The 17911-nt window shown below is 47.0% G+C and overlaps 9 protein-coding genes across 9 annotated transcripts; 5 read left to right on the top strand and 4 right to left on the bottom strand.

Annotated features, from left to right (window-relative positions):
* Positions 1–474: 474 nt before the first annotated feature.
* Positions 475–1733, top strand: V1513DRAFT_108170 (CENP-Q, a CENPA-CAD centromere complex subunit-domain-containing protein). The gene is made up of 6 exons (XM_066894116.1): positions 475–539; positions 594–958; positions 1005–1089; positions 1142–1306; positions 1352–1438; positions 1491–1733. Exons 1-6 carry the CDS (start codon positions 537–539, stop codon positions 1644–1646), a joined length of 861 nt encoding a protein of 286 aa, XP_066756240.1. The 5' UTR covers positions 475–536; the 3' UTR covers positions 1647–1733.
* On the top strand, positions 1383–4061 carry V1513DRAFT_107738 (uncharacterized protein). Its single transcript, XM_066894115.1, has 3 exons — positions 1383–2186; positions 2263–2304; positions 2360–4061. The coding sequence occupies exons 1-3, from the start codon at positions 1820–1822 to the stop codon at positions 3625–3627; spliced, it is 1677 nt and encodes a 558-aa protein (XP_066756239.1). The 5' UTR covers positions 1383–1819; the 3' UTR covers positions 3628–4061.
* V1513DRAFT_393804 (uncharacterized protein) lies at positions 4043–5544 on the top strand. Its single transcript, XM_066895321.1, has 2 exons — positions 4043–5143; positions 5196–5544. Exons 1-2 carry the CDS (start codon positions 4146–4148, stop codon positions 5296–5298), a joined length of 1101 nt encoding a protein of 366 aa, XP_066756238.1. The 5' UTR covers positions 4043–4145; the 3' UTR covers positions 5299–5544.
* On the bottom strand, positions 5511–7318 carry V1513DRAFT_436476 (regulator of chromosome condensation 1/beta-lactamase-inhibitor protein II). Its single transcript, XM_066896785.1, has 2 exons — positions 6756–7318; positions 5511–6690 (listed from the first exon to the last, which is right to left on the bottom strand). Exons 1-2 carry the CDS (start codon positions 7033–7035, stop codon positions 5735–5737), a joined length of 1236 nt encoding a protein of 411 aa, XP_066756237.1. The 5' UTR covers positions 7036–7318; the 3' UTR covers positions 5511–5734.
* V1513DRAFT_436474 (uncharacterized protein) lies at positions 7013–7997 on the top strand. Its single transcript, XM_066896784.1, has 5 exons — positions 7013–7242; positions 7325–7448; positions 7506–7563; positions 7632–7714; positions 7771–7997. The coding sequence occupies exons 2-5, from the start codon at positions 7359–7361 to the stop codon at positions 7852–7854; spliced, it is 315 nt and encodes a 104-aa protein (XP_066756236.1). The 5' UTR covers positions 7013–7242; positions 7325–7358; the 3' UTR covers positions 7855–7997.
* Positions 7972–9195, bottom strand: V1513DRAFT_456308 (uncharacterized protein; the record flags this gene model as incomplete). The annotated part of the gene is made up of 2 exons (XM_066899562.1): positions 7972–8384; positions 8448–9195. The coding sequence occupies 2 exons, from the start codon at positions 9193–9195 to the stop codon at positions 7972–7974; spliced, it is 1161 nt and encodes a 386-aa protein (XP_066756235.1).
* Positions 9196–9667: 472 nt separating this feature from the next.
* Positions 9668–14052, bottom strand: V1513DRAFT_436465 (armadillo-type protein). Its single transcript, XM_066896783.1, has 13 exons — positions 13727–14052; positions 13176–13675; positions 12868–13133; positions 12629–12819; positions 12034–12577; positions 11503–11983; positions 11374–11452; positions 11132–11322; positions 11014–11082; positions 10789–10967; positions 10684–10741; positions 10181–10629; positions 9668–10124 (listed from the first exon to the last, which is right to left on the bottom strand). Exons 1-13 carry the CDS (start codon positions 13915–13917, stop codon positions 9963–9965), a joined length of 3360 nt encoding a protein of 1119 aa, XP_066756234.1. The 5' UTR covers positions 13918–14052; the 3' UTR covers positions 9668–9962.
* Positions 14053–14501: 449 nt separating this feature from the next.
* V1513DRAFT_373360 (kinase-like domain-containing protein) lies at positions 14502–16193 on the top strand (the record flags this gene model as incomplete). The annotated part of the gene is made up of 7 exons (XM_066894813.1): positions 14502–14766; positions 14817–15160; positions 15215–15327; positions 15390–15450; positions 15499–15611; positions 15663–15895; positions 15949–16193. The coding sequence occupies 7 exons, from the start codon at positions 14502–14504 to the stop codon at positions 16191–16193; spliced, it is 1374 nt and encodes a 457-aa protein (XP_066756233.1).
* Positions 16194–16250: 57 nt separating this feature from the next.
* Positions 16251–17311, bottom strand: V1513DRAFT_436457 (60S ribosomal protein uL15). Its single transcript, XM_066896782.1, has 4 exons — positions 17187–17311; positions 17007–17045; positions 16764–16876; positions 16251–16708 (listed from the first exon to the last, which is right to left on the bottom strand). Exons 1-4 carry the CDS (start codon positions 17233–17235, stop codon positions 16460–16462), a joined length of 450 nt encoding a protein of 149 aa, XP_066756232.1. The 5' UTR covers positions 17236–17311; the 3' UTR covers positions 16251–16459.
* Between the last annotated feature and the right edge of the window lie 600 nt (positions 17312–17911).

Raw genomic sequence — 17911 nt, 5'->3', positions numbered from 1 at the left:
TCTACGTTGAAGGTGTCGTGTGACAATAGCGACTCGTTTACGAGAGTATTCTACCATCTCCATAATGGAGGAGCCTCCCAGAAATGAATAAATATGGAGATGACTGGTTTCCAACGATGCTTGATGATTTGGAGTGGTTGTCATCGAATAATCTCACGAAAAAGCGACGGAAACGTAAAAACGCAAATTCGCCAGTGTAAATCGCAGAGCAATTCCGCTCATCGCAATCTATGCATTATGCGATACTGCCAATATCAAAGGTTTCGGCTGGTGTCGCCCTGTAGACTAAACAAGAAGGACTGTCAGAAAGGGCATTTTCAATATACCAGTGTAACTAATCCTCATATACCTAAATATTCTGGGTTAGGGTCAATTTTTGGGATCGAATGTTCGTGCCTGGGTCGAAGAAGATAAGCCGCACGAAGTACGGATTTGTTTTGGTTGCGCGTGTCCCGACTGCGAAGCTACTGTCACGTCCAACGTTAAACGGAAACACATCAAATTTCCAATCATAGCGGCAATATAAAATTAATAGAATGGTATGCGTTGCGCAAGCTGAATATGGTTTGGAATGTCGCTCACCTTTTTTCTAGGCGAAATCTAGAAAGGCTACCACGGCTACAAAGAGGATGAAGACAAACAGTAAGTCTAGCACCGCAGCTGATGTGGCAGCAGTAAGCAAGTCAGCAAAGGTTGCAACATCAGCAAAACAGCGGCGAGAGTCTTCAATTACATCCGGCAATAGCGTACAAATATCAAGGACTTCTCTGAAACTGCGGCCGGTTGTTCGCAAGGTCAGTCAGAGCGTGATTCAAAATGACTGGATGCAACTCTCGGACACGGCGCGGGAAGAGATTATGAAAGTTATGAAGTCAGTCTCGTTTGCTGTGTACAACTCAGTCACTGGCGAAGAGAAGAAGAAGGAGGCGCAGGAGCTGGTTCAGTCAGTTTTAAAAAAGTATATTAATTGGCTCATTATTTTGGGCGAGGCTGATCAGATGTAGGATGGAGCGAAGACTACGTCGATTGCCAGTCCCACCTAAAACAAAAGATCGGAGCTTTCAGTACGAGAAGATCCTTGAATTGAATGTACGTCGACTGCAACCGAGAGAGAAATATTGCACGACTGACTTTTCTTCAGGCTAGTTTGGAAGCAGATCTAGCAACTGATCTGCAACAAATCTCTGAAATAGAAGCTGAGATCGCTGCTGAGCAAAATGAATTAGAGAAGGACAGAGGATATCTGCAGACTTTGAAGCATAACGCAAAGTCGCAGGAATTGCTACGGGCCTCCCAAAAGAAGAAGGTATGCATGGTCTACGTCGACTGTGACTCTACTAATCGGCATCAGCTTAACAAATTGCTCAAGGATGTTTCGAATATTATGCCAACAAATGATGATGCAGAAAGTATTAATCTGGTTGACACGTCGACAACTGTACGTGTTATTATTATTATATTTTATTGATGGGCGGTACTAAGGATCGTAGGACCCGCAGATCACAACCGACAACGACCTCAGAAATCTCATACTTCGCCTTGGCTCCCACTTGACAAGCATTAACAACAACATTGCAGGGTTGGAAGAGGTCCTCGTAGCAACTCGTCAGGTCGAGGGAGCATTAAATGCGTTCACAACAGTCTAAGGGTGGCTCTCTGTGAGGCTGGACACGTGCCGATCAGATCACCTTGCAGATGGGTTAGGGTATGAAAGTTTACTCTCTTCGTTGTTAGATGGTATGCAGCGAGGTCAAAAGGCCCTTTTCCTGGACTTCCCGGCAACGGCCGTCACCACCCGCAGTCCCTCTTACCCGCCGACATGACCGAGCTGGTGCACCAGGAGTCAGCAGATCCTTCATCGTCACGGCAGAACAGTCTCACACATCTCGCGTCCCTGGACGCAATCAATTTGCATACTCTTGCAGACGCCACCGTCGCGAATCTCCCGGCAGTGCCGCTGCAGAGCACCGACGGGAAGTCGGGGCAGAACACGATTACGAAGGTTTCGCCATCAAGTTCATCTCCTTCAGGATCGGCCCAGAGCAGCACAAGCTCACCGGAGCCGTTAGGTCAGAGTAGCGCGTCAGCAGTCGGTTGTCATCAGCCAAAGATTGACACAAACGAGAGTACGGACGGATCCATAGCATCAACCTCTCAGCCGGCGAAGCGTCGCAAGGTTGACCACGGTATGTTATTGCGAGCAATTACTGTTGCAGATTTTTGTGAGAAACAATGTTGTAATAACAACAATGATAATTGCAGCGTGCGTTTATTGCCGAAGGTCTCATATGACCTGTGATTCAGGTAAGTCTGATCGATAAGTAGATAAGAATGATAATGGTAATGACGAACGATTTAGGCCGGCCTTGCTCCCGTTGTGTTAAACGAAATATCGGACATTTGTGCCACGACGAAAACAAAGAACAGAATCAGAGGTGGAATCGCAACGAAGACGAAGTAGGCTCATTAATGTCAAGAACAGCGAATAAATCGGACAGCAAGGTGTCGTCGATTACATACGGTATATCAAGCCAAGGCACATCAGCGCCGCTTCCGATCGACAACAACACGCCGCCGAAAGAGTGGTCAACGTTGAACAGCTCGACAAACATACTGACGAACCTCACTCAGTATCAGCCGCCGCTCTTCTTTTCTGAGCATGCGGGCAGCGAATTTTCATCGCTAAACGACTTTTTGACAATGTTGGAGGACACGCCGATGCCGCCGCCTACAACGGCTTCACCGAGAGCTCTTGAGACGGCAACGGATCCGCTGATGCTCCGCGCCAGTTCAGCGACGGTGGATGTGGAGGGAAACGGTGCCGCGAATGAAGATATCACGAGCCCGCTGCAGGGTATCATAGCACCGGTAGCGAACGGTCAGACGACGTCGAGCATAAGCCATCTGTCTGCGACAGCTAACGGCAACCTGACGCTGACGACGCCTTCCAAACCGCCACAGGTACCTGAAACGGCAAGGGACAAATTTTTCTTGACAGCCGCAGACCCCGCTGACGGACCCGAACACACGCCTGAAGAGCGTCTGAAGCAAGTTATCAATGCGAAACTAGAAGCTGGTCTTCTTACGCCATTTAATTATGTGAAAGGATACGCGCGGCTGCAGCGATATATGGATCGACATATGTCTCCTGCGTCCCGGCAACGAATTCTTAAGCCCCTGTCGATATTCCGACCAGCATTCCGGGCAATTGCGCAGACCCTGATTGACGTCGATCTTGTGCTTGTTGAGGAAGCATTTGAGCGGATGCTACTTGACTATGACCGTGTGTTCACATCGATGGCGATACCAGCGTGTCTATGGCGGCGGACAGGAGAAATTTACCGAGGAAATAAGGAATTTGCAGCTTTAGTGGAGGTTCCAGTGGAAGAGCTCCGAGACGGTAAATTGGCGATATACGAGCTGCTGAGCGAGGACTCAGCGGTGAATTACTGGGAAAAATACGGGAATATTGCGTTTGACTCGGGGCAGAAAGCGGTGCTGACGAGCTGCACGCTTAAGTCACGGGACGGCACGCGGCGGTCATGTTGCTTTAGTTTCACTATCCGGCGGGACCGATATAATATTCCGAGCTGCATTATTGGGAATTTCATTCCGATTCATCCGTGACGAGGTTTTATATTTTCTTGTACAGTATTCAGATATCTGGGTGTTAGGTACGATAGGGTCAATCGGCGGGTGGATTTGTCTGTATACTAGTTTAAATATTACTTTTCTTCGAGCTGAGGTAGTCAAGAAATAATTCAATAATTTCCTCTGATTAAATAGCTGTTCAGGGATGTGGATGTGCGGCAGATTGGGTTAATACGCTTGGGGAGAGTAATTCCAACTGGTCCGTCGCCTCAGAGTCGCAGTGGACTGTGCCCGACTACTTTGAGTGAGAGGCGCACGGATATTTGGCAGTGACAGCCTGAATTATTGGCATAGCCTAGCAGTATTAAGGTGAAAGCGCAGTTGGATGCGATTGTGAACAAATGTGAATGCTATAACTATCGGAAGCCGCAAGTTCGATGTACATATGAGTCGCAGCATGGAGTATGTACCCTAACCCACAAGTCAAACTTCATTTCGCCTTCGTCTTCTGTCTTCATGCAACCAGGTAGTGTCGGGACGTTGAGCTATATGCTATGCTGGTCCGCAAGAAACCTTGTCTGTGGGCCCTGCTGGTGCTCGTGGCGCTCTCGCTCGCCTGCTACTATTCTCTCTATGCTTTCGCTTTCGTGAACTCGATCTCCGCCAGCCTGCCCTATCACTCGCACTCCTCGTCGTCGCCGAATACCCATCCGACTCTCATCGTCTTTGGCGATTCCTGGTCCGACGACGCCAGCCGACCATCGCCAGCCGACCGCGCTGCGCGTGTAGAAGGCGACATGTTCTACGCTGCGGAATACAGAGACGGTCGCCGTCCACGCAGGTTTGGAGCGGGATTCGGCGGCAGATGGAGCGACGGCCCAGTATGGCCGGAATACCTTTGCGAATCCGCCAGATGTGCTGACTACCTCAATCTCGCCTTCGGCGGTGCGAAAGTCACAAACGAGTTTGTCACCTCCCCCGTTCCAGACCTTGTCGAGCAGAGGGACAAATTCCTCGCGATAAAGAAAGCAGACTTTTCTGCTACGGATAGATACAAAAATCCGACGGACGAACTGGCTGAAAACAGGCGCACACTGTTTGTCTTCTGGTTTGGAATCAATGACCTGATCCAGTACAGCTCAATGCTCCCGACTCCAGTCGACCGCAAGCGAGCTGTCGTCTCGTCCGTCGCAACGCTCTTCGACGTCGCCACGGACGTGGCAGGCAGATATCCACAGTCGAATTTCCTATTCATGTCTGCCATTGATGTTACGCTCTTGCCCGTCTGGAACGAGCGGTTCCTGGCCAACGATCTTCAGCTCCGAAAGTACAAAGAGGTTGTCGGGTTATCGCAAGCATGGCGCCAAGAAATGACAATGCACGTCGAGAACTGGAATCACTCACTCGGATCGATCCAGTACTGGGACGCAAACGCCTGGTTCGCCCGATCCATCTCCGGCGTAGCCAATAACGGATTCGAAAATTTCAAGGATAAGTGCTTCGATCATGATACCGGCAAATTATGTTCTAAACCTAACAAGTACTACTTCTGGTCCGTCCTCCATTCATATTTATATGCTTTTTCATTATACTAACAATGCCAGGGACCACGCTCATCTCACGACCGCGGCCCACAAGGCGATCGCCGCCAGATTGAGCCACATGAACCTTTGGCCGGCCATGACTCAATACTCAGAGTCCAGTTGAGCACTACGTCTGCATCACATCATTGGCCTGATATAAGCTTGCCCTGTTAAATGGGTGTTGTTATGACTTGTATTTTATGAATTTTTGCGTTTGATAGAAAGTTACCCTGTGGCTAGCCATGATTAACTGGTTTAATAGGGTTTGGAGTTTAGTTGCTTCTTGTGAATATTTGGGCTCTCATTCTTATTGCACATTGTATATTATTATGATTAGACTAATAATGTTATTATGATCCTATTATATTGCGCTAAATATTCATTAACTATGAGTATTGTAGGCGTACAAGTGAGGCATCCCATTACTCTGCGAGTGCGCACCAAAATTACTCAGATGTAAATTAATCTTGGCCACTTCCAAAACCTTGACATTTTACCTTTAAGCATTCAATATTTTCCTATGTTACACGTATAATAAAAAATAAGCATTATATACAAATCTACTTCTGATATACACTTACAAAAATGCAGCCGGTCCCGCACGACACCATAACTCCATATTCATCACGGCGCTTCCCACTCCATTCCCCATTCACCTTCACCAACTTTTCGGACCTAGGCAACCCGAACATATTCGTCAAGTCCGATCCTCCGGCGAACCACACGCAAAGTTCGCACGTAATAGAATTCGACGAAGCCAGCACAATGAACCCATTACCGACCGCGACGGACTCAATAACAATGTCCTCATTCTCGCCAAATTGGTCTATAATGCCCGCGACATCGTCGCCAGCGTCGGGCAGTCCGATAATCCGCGTGTCGGGAGTCCACCCCCAAATATACACATCCTTCGTATCCTGCGACAAACACGCAGTCACAAACCCATTCGTCGCGACATCTCGCATCGGTATCCCCTCCAAGGCAGGCACAATCCGTGGCCGCACAATCGACCCACGTGGTTGCAACAGTTCGCCGTGAAGGTTGGCACCCCAGGTATATACCTGTCCTCCCGAATCCAGGGCGACGAAGTGCGCTTCGCCCGCCCTCATACACGTGAATTGCAAATGCTGATGATTTCCTAATTGTTTTCGACTAGCCGCCCTGCATTCCTTTTCCTTAGTCTCGGAATACGCATAGAAATCGGGTAATGACGAAAACGTTGTTATAGCAGTCCCGTAATCGTGGAGAACCGCGACGTGTTCGGTACCGGTTACCGCGACGCGTTGGACCGTGTTGTCAAACGCGGAGGATAAGTCTTTGTCAACATACAGGATGCACGTCGTCCCGGCTCCGGGCGTAAATCTCCAGATTTGTCCGTTTGAGTCGACGACACCTAGGAGATCAGCCCATCCAAAGCCGGTCACGACCGTCGCACCAATCGACAGCTGGAGGATTTTCGTAGTTTCTGTGTCATGCGCGCTGAAGCCGCGCAGTTCTACGCGTCCATCAATTCGAACTATCTATATGAGTTAGTGTATACTGAATTGCTGGATCAAATTGGAAGGAAGGGATATTACATACGCAATGTCTCGCTCCATCCAACCCATAACACTTCTACCACAAATTCTCCCTGCGCAATGCACCGTGGCTGAATCAGTACCTCATCCGCATCCATCTCATTCGCATTTTCGTATTCATTTTCATTTTCATTGTGTATTATTTTCCTTTTTTTCCTTCCATCTGTCTCTGCGCTCTCGCCAGTGCAATCCCTGCTGTTGAGCACTTTGTGTGCCTGCTTCGATGCGCCTGAGAGTTGGGCGAATATATCAAGTCCTATGGCATAGACCCATGTTTTTGGCATCTACCTTGCTATATTGCCCTGTGTTTTGTCGACCAGATAGTCGTGTTTGTATCTGAGTATCTCTAAACAATGGTAGAGAGCGATGGATTCTGGCGCAAGACGGCAAGGGTTTCAGTTTAAATCAACTGATGTCGTCAAGTTGCCGGAGCATGTGTCCGCCGAAACGCGACAGCTTTGTTGCAATTTTTTGAGGTGACGCGACAACTTGTAAGTAAATGCGACGGTCAACAGACGATTTTATGAAATCTGTGGAAGGAAGTTGATACGGAAGCCAGAATATCATTGTAAGGCGAAATATTTTACAGCAAATATTACCCTGGCATATGATGAGCATACAAATTCGCCTATTCTCCTCGTCGGGATGCTTCTTCTCACCACGCCACGGAAAATATAATGGTCCTACACTAGCGCATGTACGTCTTTGGCATACCTTATGTGCTCCAGTGTGATAGATATGACTGACGGGATAGTTTATGCAAGCTTCAGCGGCACGTCAATTGTGGCGGAAGACGCTTCGCACGATAAATGGTAATCGGATGTTTATGTACCATATATTTGCCATTCGAAATAGGCTAACAAGTACGATTGTTGTATAGCATTAGATGAACCAGAATTGAAAAAAGACATGCGGATGTGGGCGCGCGAGGAATTCAGGCGGCATAAAAACGAGAGAGACCTAGTAAGTTCTGATTGTTTGGCCGTTGGACAAAGGATCAATTAATGATTTCCATGAAGGAACAGATAAAGTTCTGTATTGCCGCGGGGAAGAAACAGCTCGAGATGATGACCGAGACATTAAAACGGTCGCGATTGTCATGACCATGTATCAGATTAAAGCAAACGGAGTGCTTGACCAAATCGATTTTATTGTATCGTAAGTGCATGGGCTATACGCCAAGTAACGGAACGCCAGCAATGTAAATCCATAGAAACGAGTCATTTACTGAACCGAAATTTCAACCCATCGTCGTCGCTATCGCTACGATCCGATACGGCGTCGAATACCATATCATTGTCAATATCACGAGTTACTCTACTGCGTGGTTTACTCGCTGCACCACGACGGTCCAATATCGTATAGTCACCATCACTCTTGACGAGATCGTCACCATCATCATCACTACCAGCAAGATTCGCCAAGACTTGACGCGCTAGTGTTCTACTGCTGCTTCCACAGGACGCTGTCACTGACGAGTCGTCTTCGACATCAACGTCTGGCCGCGCACTCATGCTGAACCGCAACGAATCCTCTTTCGCGTCCGTGTTGCGATTACGTAAAGTATTTCGTGCCGTCTGTGGTTGTTTAGGTGTCATTATTGGCGACGCATCGCGAGGTGCAGACCAATATTCTACCTCATTAGTCAACGAACAAAATTAAATCTTTCGTAAACCAAAAGAGAGAACAGACATACCGTCTCCAATGCCAAAATTTTCTGGTTGGTACTCTACGAAGTTTACATAGGTCTTCCCACTGTTAGCCCTTTGGACCGAGTTCTCTTCATTCGCTCCCACACCGTGGACAGATTTTCGGAATTTTTTGTAATTAGGTCGTCCATTCCAGCGAACTTGCCATCGCGTACCCACGGGTTGTGATTGTGGTATTTCGGACGATATGGACGAGCTAGTTGGTGGTCGCGAGCGCATTAACTTCGCAGAACTAATTTCCTCGACAGCGTAGGATTCTTGTGTTTCAAGCTGCTCATCCCCATCGCCGACGATATTATCCATGACAGTGGAATCACCGCCGTAGTCATGCTCCTCGCTTATGCTCGACTCCACTATCTCCACCTCTGGCTCTCCCTCAGATCCGGCGCATTCCTCTTCAGAATCAGGAACGAGAGGTGACTTATACGACATTCCCGTAGGTTCAGGCGATATGACATCTTGAGTCTCTCGCAGCCGGGGCATATGGTGCTCGTTGGGGGCCATAATCTGCGCGTCGTCTTCATAGATCATGCGTTTTGGTCGTCGCTGTTGCGCAGGGAGTTCAAAAGCTACTTGACCATGCTTCCTCTTTCGTGTCGCCGAACTCGTATCTTCAGTAATACTCGCTCTTCCGCTATCTCCCTCCCCACAAATACCGCTCTTTGCAGCACTCTTCTTACTCCTCGACGACGGGGATCCGCCAAGCTGGGACAGTCCGGGTGGCGGCGCAAACATCGTCGCTAATAAATCCTCATCATCATCATCCCGCGGCTGCGACCTAGCCTACCCATTTTTGTGAGCCTCACCTTCATCAAATGTTACCATCCGCTGGAAGCTAAGCGTACCTGTTTCAAGGCAGCGATGCGCTCCTTCAAACCTGTCGATTGCGGTTTGTTTGGCGACTCGGTCAGTGCTCGTGCGCGACGCAGGTCTCCTTTGTTAGCAGGTTAAAAATATGCATAGACGAAAGTGCTATGGTTACCATGTCCCGCCACAGAGTGGTGACCCGGTTGACTCGACGCTAATCTTCTCATTAGATAGATTGTATCAACACCGACGCACAAGTAGCATACGCGGTTGCGAATCGGGAATGACTTCTGATGAATTACAATAGTAGCTGTCCTCCATGTACCGAGTGACGCGAGTAAAGTGACCTGACCAGATAATTCGCTGTTCGATTGTAGAAGATTTGGGAGGAGATGTCACGAGAAGATATGGATGCTTATGCCGCGTACAGTGACGGGTTCGCGAATTTGCTGGCCCAGTGTTCCAGGTCAGTATTATGATGTGGATAGTTATCCCTGACCCGCTTTCGCCGAACTAAGGTTGTATTTACGAAGTTCGGCACTTCCACGATGACATCAATATTACATGCTATCATACTAACATTACAGAATTACTATATAGGATGCACCACAAACATACGTGAGCGTATCGACCGTGGTCAATTTTCCAGTCAATATTAGCTCTTGCGATTTCGCCACATCCTCAGTTTCGTTAGCCTATGAAACGACCTTGAATCCCTCAGCTACAACTTTCTGAATCTCCTCATTCTTATGAGGCAAGAGCGACAACGCGTACGTGACGTCGTTCCACTGTTTTTCGCTTTCACACCGAGGCAATCTTGCGGCCAATTTCTCAGCAAGCTGTTTCGCGTGTTTTTCCTAATGGCAATATTAGCATTACCTTTCTTAAAAGTATTCAAATGCAAGTGTCGGACTTTTTCAATAAATGAGGACAAGAATTTCAATATTCTTCTCAACTCATCTTCTTCCAGACTCTGATCGGCTGATAGTGTACTGAAAATATCCGTATATCCATTATATATAGCGTTATCCTTACGAGAAAGCTCCGTGAAGAACATCTTGGCAAGGTCGGCAATGCTCTTGTCGCTGTCTTCGAGGCATTTCGCCATTTCTCCCAGCTGTCCCTTGACTTTGACTTGTCCCGCTAAAATAAGGAAGGTAAGAGTCATCAAGCATGTTCGCTGGACGATAGAATCGGCATCGTGTAGTCTGCGGTAAAGGAAGTCTGTGTTCTCGTCGATGATATGGTTGAAGCAGACGGCTATGTCACCCAGTGCAATTACTATGTTACTTCTTGTAACTGGATCTCTCGATTTCTCGAGGATGGTGAGAAGAAGAGGCAGGTTTTGTTCGCAGTATGATGCTACATTCCTAATTAGAACATAATTACCAGTATATCATAGATGAGTCTACTTACATGATACACACATTAGCTTGGCAAGGCACAGTGTCGCGGAAATTTGTAGCTGAGGATCCTTGAGCAAGTCAGCATAGTTCAATCGGTGCAATAACAGACCTTTACGTTGTACTTCAGGTTGTCAGAGCAGATCTCTGAAACCAATTTACCAAATCGAGGCAGTAGTGCCATCTCATCGTACAACAGCTCTCGTTCTCTGATGTGGGTTATCGCCTCAGTGAAATCGTCTTCAGATGTACCAGTAATAAGATCCATTTCGTCCTTTGTCCGCCCGTCGGCTTTTTCTATGCCACTCTTAGCGCTGCCTGTCGAAACAGCTAATATTCTTACCTTTCTCCGCCGCTGCCTTGCGTCGCTTGAATTCGTTTTCGTACGCTTCCATGTGAACAATTTGTTTAACTAGACGAGTTAGCCTAACATACAATTCAAATCCAAATTTACTGCATACTGGCAATATGGCCGACCAAGAATATAAGCTGCGACAATGCACAAGTAGTCGACATGGGCTTAGTGAGAGTAGGAGTGTCAGGCTCAGTAAACACCACTCTGGTCATGTGTCGGATCACCTCGGCACACAGCAGATCGGGCCGCTTGGCTATGCTGTAAATAGCGTTAATAGCCTGCTCAGCAAGTGCATACCTGCGACGGTTAGTAATATCATCCTGTGTATCTGGGAAGTGTATAGCCTACCATTCACGATTCTCCGAGTACACATCGATAACACTGACAAGACGCTGCAGAATAGGGTGATAGTTAGGAAGCTTCTGAGCTAATCAAGGACGTTAGCAGGTCTTCACACTCGTACTAATTCTGTCTTACAAGCTGACATTATTCGCTGAAGAGCAACGCATGTGTATCGGGCAAGTACGAAGTCATGTTTGCCATGAACACCGAGGCCAACTTGGAACAATGTCTCCAGCTCCCTGACAACGATTCCGCTGTCATAAGCTGCTAGCATTCCGAGAATAATTATGGCACCCCGCCGCTGGGCCTTGGAGATATCACGCTGCTGGACTCCGTAAACTTGCCATAGCTGCTGGATAACCAGGTCGGGCATTTGCTTGTTCTTCATCATAACGTAGAGCAGTCGCTCAAGAGAAGTTAGTTCTGCGGCTGTGGCACCGTACGTCAGACTGATCAAATTGCGAGCAATGTATGTACAAGTATCTCCTTCTGAAAACTGCTCCGGTGCTGTGAAAAACAGAGATTTGTAACACTCCACAAGGTGAATCTGAACACCTTTGCCTTCATCGCTGTTGGCCTTTGTCCATATCAAATGCAGCATCTTTCGGACACCCATCTATGTCAAAGGTTAAATATGGATCATTGATTAAGGAAGTCACTGGTTACCTTAGCAGTTTCAAGCTTGTACGCATCAGCAATGACAAAAAAGTCCATTGCCTCAATGACCTCAGTCTTATTCTTCGCAGCTAGCAGCGAACAAATTATTTCACTGGCGGCATGCAAACTGTTTATAAACGTCAATGCCTCAGTATAATACTGCTTGGTCAGTCTCAGTCTGTTAATCTCCTCAGCATTAGCATACTGCTCTGCAGTTGCTGCTACTTTAGTAGTACTATCTGCTTCCTCATCATCTGTCGGACTGTCCAAGAGGTCCTCCTCAATATTTGACAAATTGCCTGGATTGTGCTCCTCCTTCGCTGTTGGTTCAAGAAGCGGCAAGAGTGCTTTTAATTCAGCATTCACATTATCTAGACGGTCTTGCCATTCCTTCAGTGATAATTGACCACTACCCAGACTAAAGGGATGCGTAGAAATGAGACGAGACAAGAGCTTAATGGCATGTCTACGGACATTATTGGACTTGTCCTTCAAACTCTGTATAACGAGATCAGTAATTTGCTGGCGCCTCTGTGTGAACTTCGTTTCAAGACTGTTTGTTTAGGTTAACGGCTATACCTGATAAATAATTGTGGAGACTTACTCGCAAAGCTTGAAGAGCACTTGTAAAGACTTCGATCTACAATATGGATTGACGTCCAATATTCGTTCCTCGAGCACATCCAAAAATGAATTTATCTGTGTCTTGTGTGTTTCCATTGTCTCTTCCAGTCGCGAAAGATCTAAGATAAGATTACCGCAGACTTCGATAATAGCACAGCGCAAGGTATAAGACTATAATGTGTCAAAAAGGAACTTCACGTCCTGTACAATATTCCTCACCTCGCTATCAAGATGCTTCGCAAGTAGTGTCATCTTTTGCATGACCAAACGCGGGGCAAGCTCGGAAAATCTGACTAAAAATGCCGAGACAGGCTTTGGTCCTTTGGAATCGTTGCTATTAAACTCCTTATTGCTGAGCTCTCGTAAAATCTCATCGGCAAGTTGAGGATAGTCATATTGCTCGTACAGAATCCGCAAAAACTCGGCAATAGTCTCTGAGAGGTGGTCATAGTACGTCAAATTCTGAAGTAGTGAAGTTTGAGCGCCTAGGGATGTTAGAGAGTTTTATGACAGGAACGCGCACTTACCGAAACCGTGACCGTTGTTTTTGATAGCTATGCATAGCACTTTAAAAACATGCATTTTCAGTGCTACATTTTTCACGTTCTGTTCGTTTTCCAAGATTAAATAAGCTGATCGAGTATACAGGCTAATAAATAGGTCCCGCTCAGATGTAGTAACGAACAATTTTGATAATTTTAACCTTTGAACTTTGCACATTACCTCTAACGCGCTCTGCAAGTGCTCAAATGCCGCCTTGGTGTCTAAGTTTCCTTCGCCAGTTGGCTTGTTCTTCGATCGAGACTTTGTAGCCCCCTGGGTTGCTTGAGCATTGCTGGTCTCAACGGCCGCAACGGTCCATTGGATCAAGAAGCTGTACATCTCAAGTAATTGCCGTTGCTGACCAAATAGCTCATGTTCATCGCCTTCAATCAGCTGATGCGCCGTTTCCGCTTGGGACGAAAGGCCTGAAATTATAAGGTCCGACAGCTTCGCCTTGCACTTCGATGATAAGTTTGAGAAATTTCTATTGAAACCGTCAGTAAATTCACAATCAAACTAATATATCATCACTAACAGTAGCATAGATTCTAATGTCTCAAAATTATTACCGTCAGCGAGAGCGGCAGAGTCAACTGCGACAGCATCGATCACGGCATCCAAGGCGTCATCAGGATCCTCAACGTATTCCGCCGACGTCAGTGAGCTCGGATCCGAGAGATATGCAGTCAAATACTCCGAAAGACTAAATCCATTCATCTCCATCATCGCCAATTACAAGCGCAATTACAAGTTGTGGGGCAACGTGTGTTTGTGTCCGTGCTGAACCCAAGATGTGGTGAAGTTGTTCGCTGCGGTCGTTGGTGTCGCGTCAACTTTGTTTGGATACACCACCGGCGTTGCCTGAGCAACAAAGTCATCACACTGAGCGCGCGATGTTGACTTTTAACTTTAACGGCAGTAATAGCAGCGCGATCCTACTACACAACACATTTAGCGACTCTAGCAGGTAATCGTACAAGAGCGGCTCTTGAATGTATTCTGCACAGATTAGTGACATAAATATGGGTGCATATGAGACACGGTCTAGGCTGGCGGGGAAACGCGTCGATGATGACGACGACGATGAGAGGGAAGAGTGGGACGTAGCATACGAAATGCCAGCCCAAGAGAAATACAAGAAAGCAAGTAGGAATGATACGATTCCTGAGGTCTTTACAGAAGGTGATGTTGGCTGCCTCGATGAAGAGCTTGTCAGTGACGATCAACCTCTTAATGAGAAACTGCCAGACGACGAAGCTGAGGAAGACAGTGAGCGGGAGCGCATTGACAACATTCATGGCACGGTACACATGGGCGAAATCGACGCGGATGGTGAGCAGGCAGACGGTGTAGAAGATGAGGAAGAAGATTATGATGAGGGCGAGGAGTGTGATGAATCCGAAGAAATCGGCGACCAGAACGATGACGATGACCGGGACGAGAACGATGACGAGGATGCTGACGACGAAGACGAAGACGAGATGGATCCCCAACTAGTGGACGAGCTTGATTCGTTTGCGCGCTCTTTCAAAGATGTTGCAAACAGATTTCGACTTATTTCAAAAATTGGCGAAGGTAGACCATTCTCTGTGGCGTGGTGTTTCAATGAGTTAATGTTTTTATAGGCACGTTCAGTTCAGTTTATAGGGCGGAGGATATGGAATACGACGCATTTGACAATTCTTGGGACTTAGATCGGAGTCCGGAAGGCAAAAGACGACTGTCAATGGGAGACGCGTCGTCACCCACTGCAAAGAGGCAAAGGACGGTGGGTGTGGGCCCTCGTCGCAAAAAGTATGTCGCGATTAAGCGAATATACGTAACTAGCAGTCCGCAGCGCATTTTAAATGAACTCGTACTGTTACACACCCTCTCACGGTGTGATTCGATTGCGCCACTTATAACGGCATTTAGGTCGCAAGACCAAGTAGTTGCGATCCTACCTTATTACAAGCATGCTGACTATCGGGTACGCACAAGTACCGCACGCAATATTGGTGACGTTACGCTAATTGCATGCTAGGCGTTTTACCGTCAATTACCACTAATGGAGTTCAAATATTACATGAAGTCTCTGGTCACAGCGCTCGAGCATGTTCATCTCCATGGTATACTGCACAGAGATGTTAAGCCAACGTATTGCTCTCGATGGTTGTTCTCTTATTCACCGAGACTATTATGCTAACACGCTAACCTAGCAATTTCTTGTACGATCCGGAAAAGCGACGCGGTGTATTAGTCGATTTTGGATTAGCTGAGGTAAGATCGGCAATGGAGCTTCGCAGTGTACTATAGCTGATGTTTCAGCGTGAATCGGTCGAGCCGTCTTATTGCACATGCAGAGGGTATGGGGAGAACAACCATATTAGACATATTACAGACCGACAGCCCATTGGTGGCTATCTCAAAAACGATCCAAGGTACTGTTTTGATCGTGTTGCTACTGGTGTTGCGTCCTAATGTAATCCTAGACCAGGACGACGTGCAAACAGAGCAGGAACAAGAGGCTTCAGGGCACCCGAGGTTTTGCTCAAATGCCTAAATCAGACGACGAAGATTGACATGTGGTCGGCTGGAGTAATTCTTCTGTCTTTCATGTCCAAGCGATTCCCGTTCTTCAATTCTGCCGACGATATCGACGCCATGATCGAAATCGCCAGTATTTTTGGGAAGCCGAAGATATCTGCCTGTGCAAGACTCCACGGTATGATATTGCAATGTCTCACGATGATGTATTGTCTAATGAAAAGCGTACAGGCTCCATTCTTGATACCAATATCCCAACCGTCCCAGATCGGGGATTCACGCTCGAGGAAATCGTTGACTGGGCTGTCAGTGGTACGGACGTTGATGAGACAGAGGCTAGTACGCGATCTCTTGTTGACGAAGACCCCGAGAAAGATTTAGCCTTTGATTTCTTGACGAAATGTCTAGAGGTTGACTTCCGAAAGCGGATTTCAGCCCAGGAGGCGTTGCAGCATCAGTTCTTGGCTGGACTTTAGAACGTTAGCTTCCAGAGTTTGCTATTGCGTATTGTATATTATCAGATGTTTGGATTAGTGAGGTTTAGCAGCAGTTTTTCGACATCATTTGCATACCTGATATTTAGCAATGGCCGCAATCTCTATAAAATGAGTACTCAAGATCCTGCATCACAGCGCATACGCAATGTAACATTATTTATTTACTTTTAGGCAGTGACCAACCTTTTAAAATCCTAAATACTACAAGGAGACAACAAAGACTTATAAAACAAGTATGAAGACATTTATGCAACAAGCTCAACCGCACCGCCGACAGCCTTGATCTTCTCCTCAGCAAGCTTAGACACGTATCGCGCCTTAACAATAACCGGAGTGGAAGGCAAGCGGCCCTTTCCAAGAACTTTTCCATATCCCATCGCCAAGGTGTCGATGACTGGAGCGACCTCGTCGCTAGATACAGTCAAGTACTTCTCCCGCGCCTCAGCAGGAATAAGGGCCCACAACTTATCGACATTGATAGTCGGCTTCCAGAACTACATCATTCATTAGCCCTCCAAAATTCACTCCGGCAAAACTATTTGAACATACGTGGTTCTTCTGCTTGTGGAAGTATCTCATACCAACTTTACCAAAGTAACCGGGATGATACTTGTCGAGATTGGTACGGTGATGGTGTGCACCACCAGCAAGACCACGACCACCTATAATAAACTGGATCAGAACTGAACGCTCACAACGAATCAGATCCCCAAGCTGAGTTTATCTTCCCCACAACAAACCAAACCATCCTACAATTCCATTCCGGGATCAAACAACAATATCCTTAATTACCTGGATGCTTGCGGTGCTTGCCGATACGACCATGACCAGCTAAACTTGTGTTAGCCCTTGCGTTCTATCAATGCCAGAGTCAATTGTCCGGATGCAATATCCTAAAACGACGACAACTATTTTTCATTTCGTCATGGATATTGCTAGCCGTGACTCATCAATAATTCTCATTAAACATACCAGAGACATGTCCTCTCAGTTTCCGGGTTTTAGATGTTCTGGTCGGCATCGCGAATTGTTGTTGCTGAATGTCGCTGGATTGTTAGTAACTGGCAGTCGTAGGCCAAGTTAGTGAAGAACAAGCGGCTTTCGCTGTGTTGTGGTCCCAAGCTAGAACGGCTCCGATAAGTTGCGAGCAGCTTACCCTGCCTAAGATATTTAAAAAGCAGTCACTCATCAAATGCTTAGGGTCGCGCACGTAGGGTTTACGTACACGTGATTGGAAGTGACAATTGTGGTCTGTGCTCGTTGGCTATGGCGTCACGCGTTGATGGATCGCGTTGAGCGTGTCGCGCTTGATATTAACGAAGTGGTTCCTTGAGAGGCAGGTTCAGGGCAAAATTAATTGCCTCCACAGCCGAGGAGCTCACGGATCAAATTTCAATCTGGAATTGAACTTAGCAGAATCATGACAATTGAGAGGTCAAGATCATCCAAAGCTCGCAACCCAAATATCAAAACGATTGTCACAAATGCAGATGTTCAAAGTGAGCAGCCATCCTCACCTCAGCATGGATGTGCTGCTCCGACCAAGTGCCACTGTAGTCCTAATCTTCCCTCCTCTATTCCAATTTCTCCACCATCTACTCCACCAGAATCATCTCCAGTTTGGCCTGCTACAAAGCTGACTGGGAGTAGTAATATGGCTAGTTCTCATGCACTAGATGTTTCAGAGCACACTCCGC

Source organism: Lipomyces chichibuensis, assembly GCF_038497645.1.
Source record: "Lipomyces chichibuensis strain CBS 12929 unplaced genomic scaffold V1513scaffold_2, whole genome shotgun sequence".
In the NCBI taxonomy this organism is placed as follows: Eukaryota; Fungi; Ascomycota; class Lipomycetes; order Lipomycetales; family Lipomycetaceae; genus Lipomyces; species Lipomyces chichibuensis.
The sequence above is the reverse complement of the archived record's forward strand: the minus strand, read 5'-3'. Positions and strand labels throughout refer to the sequence as shown.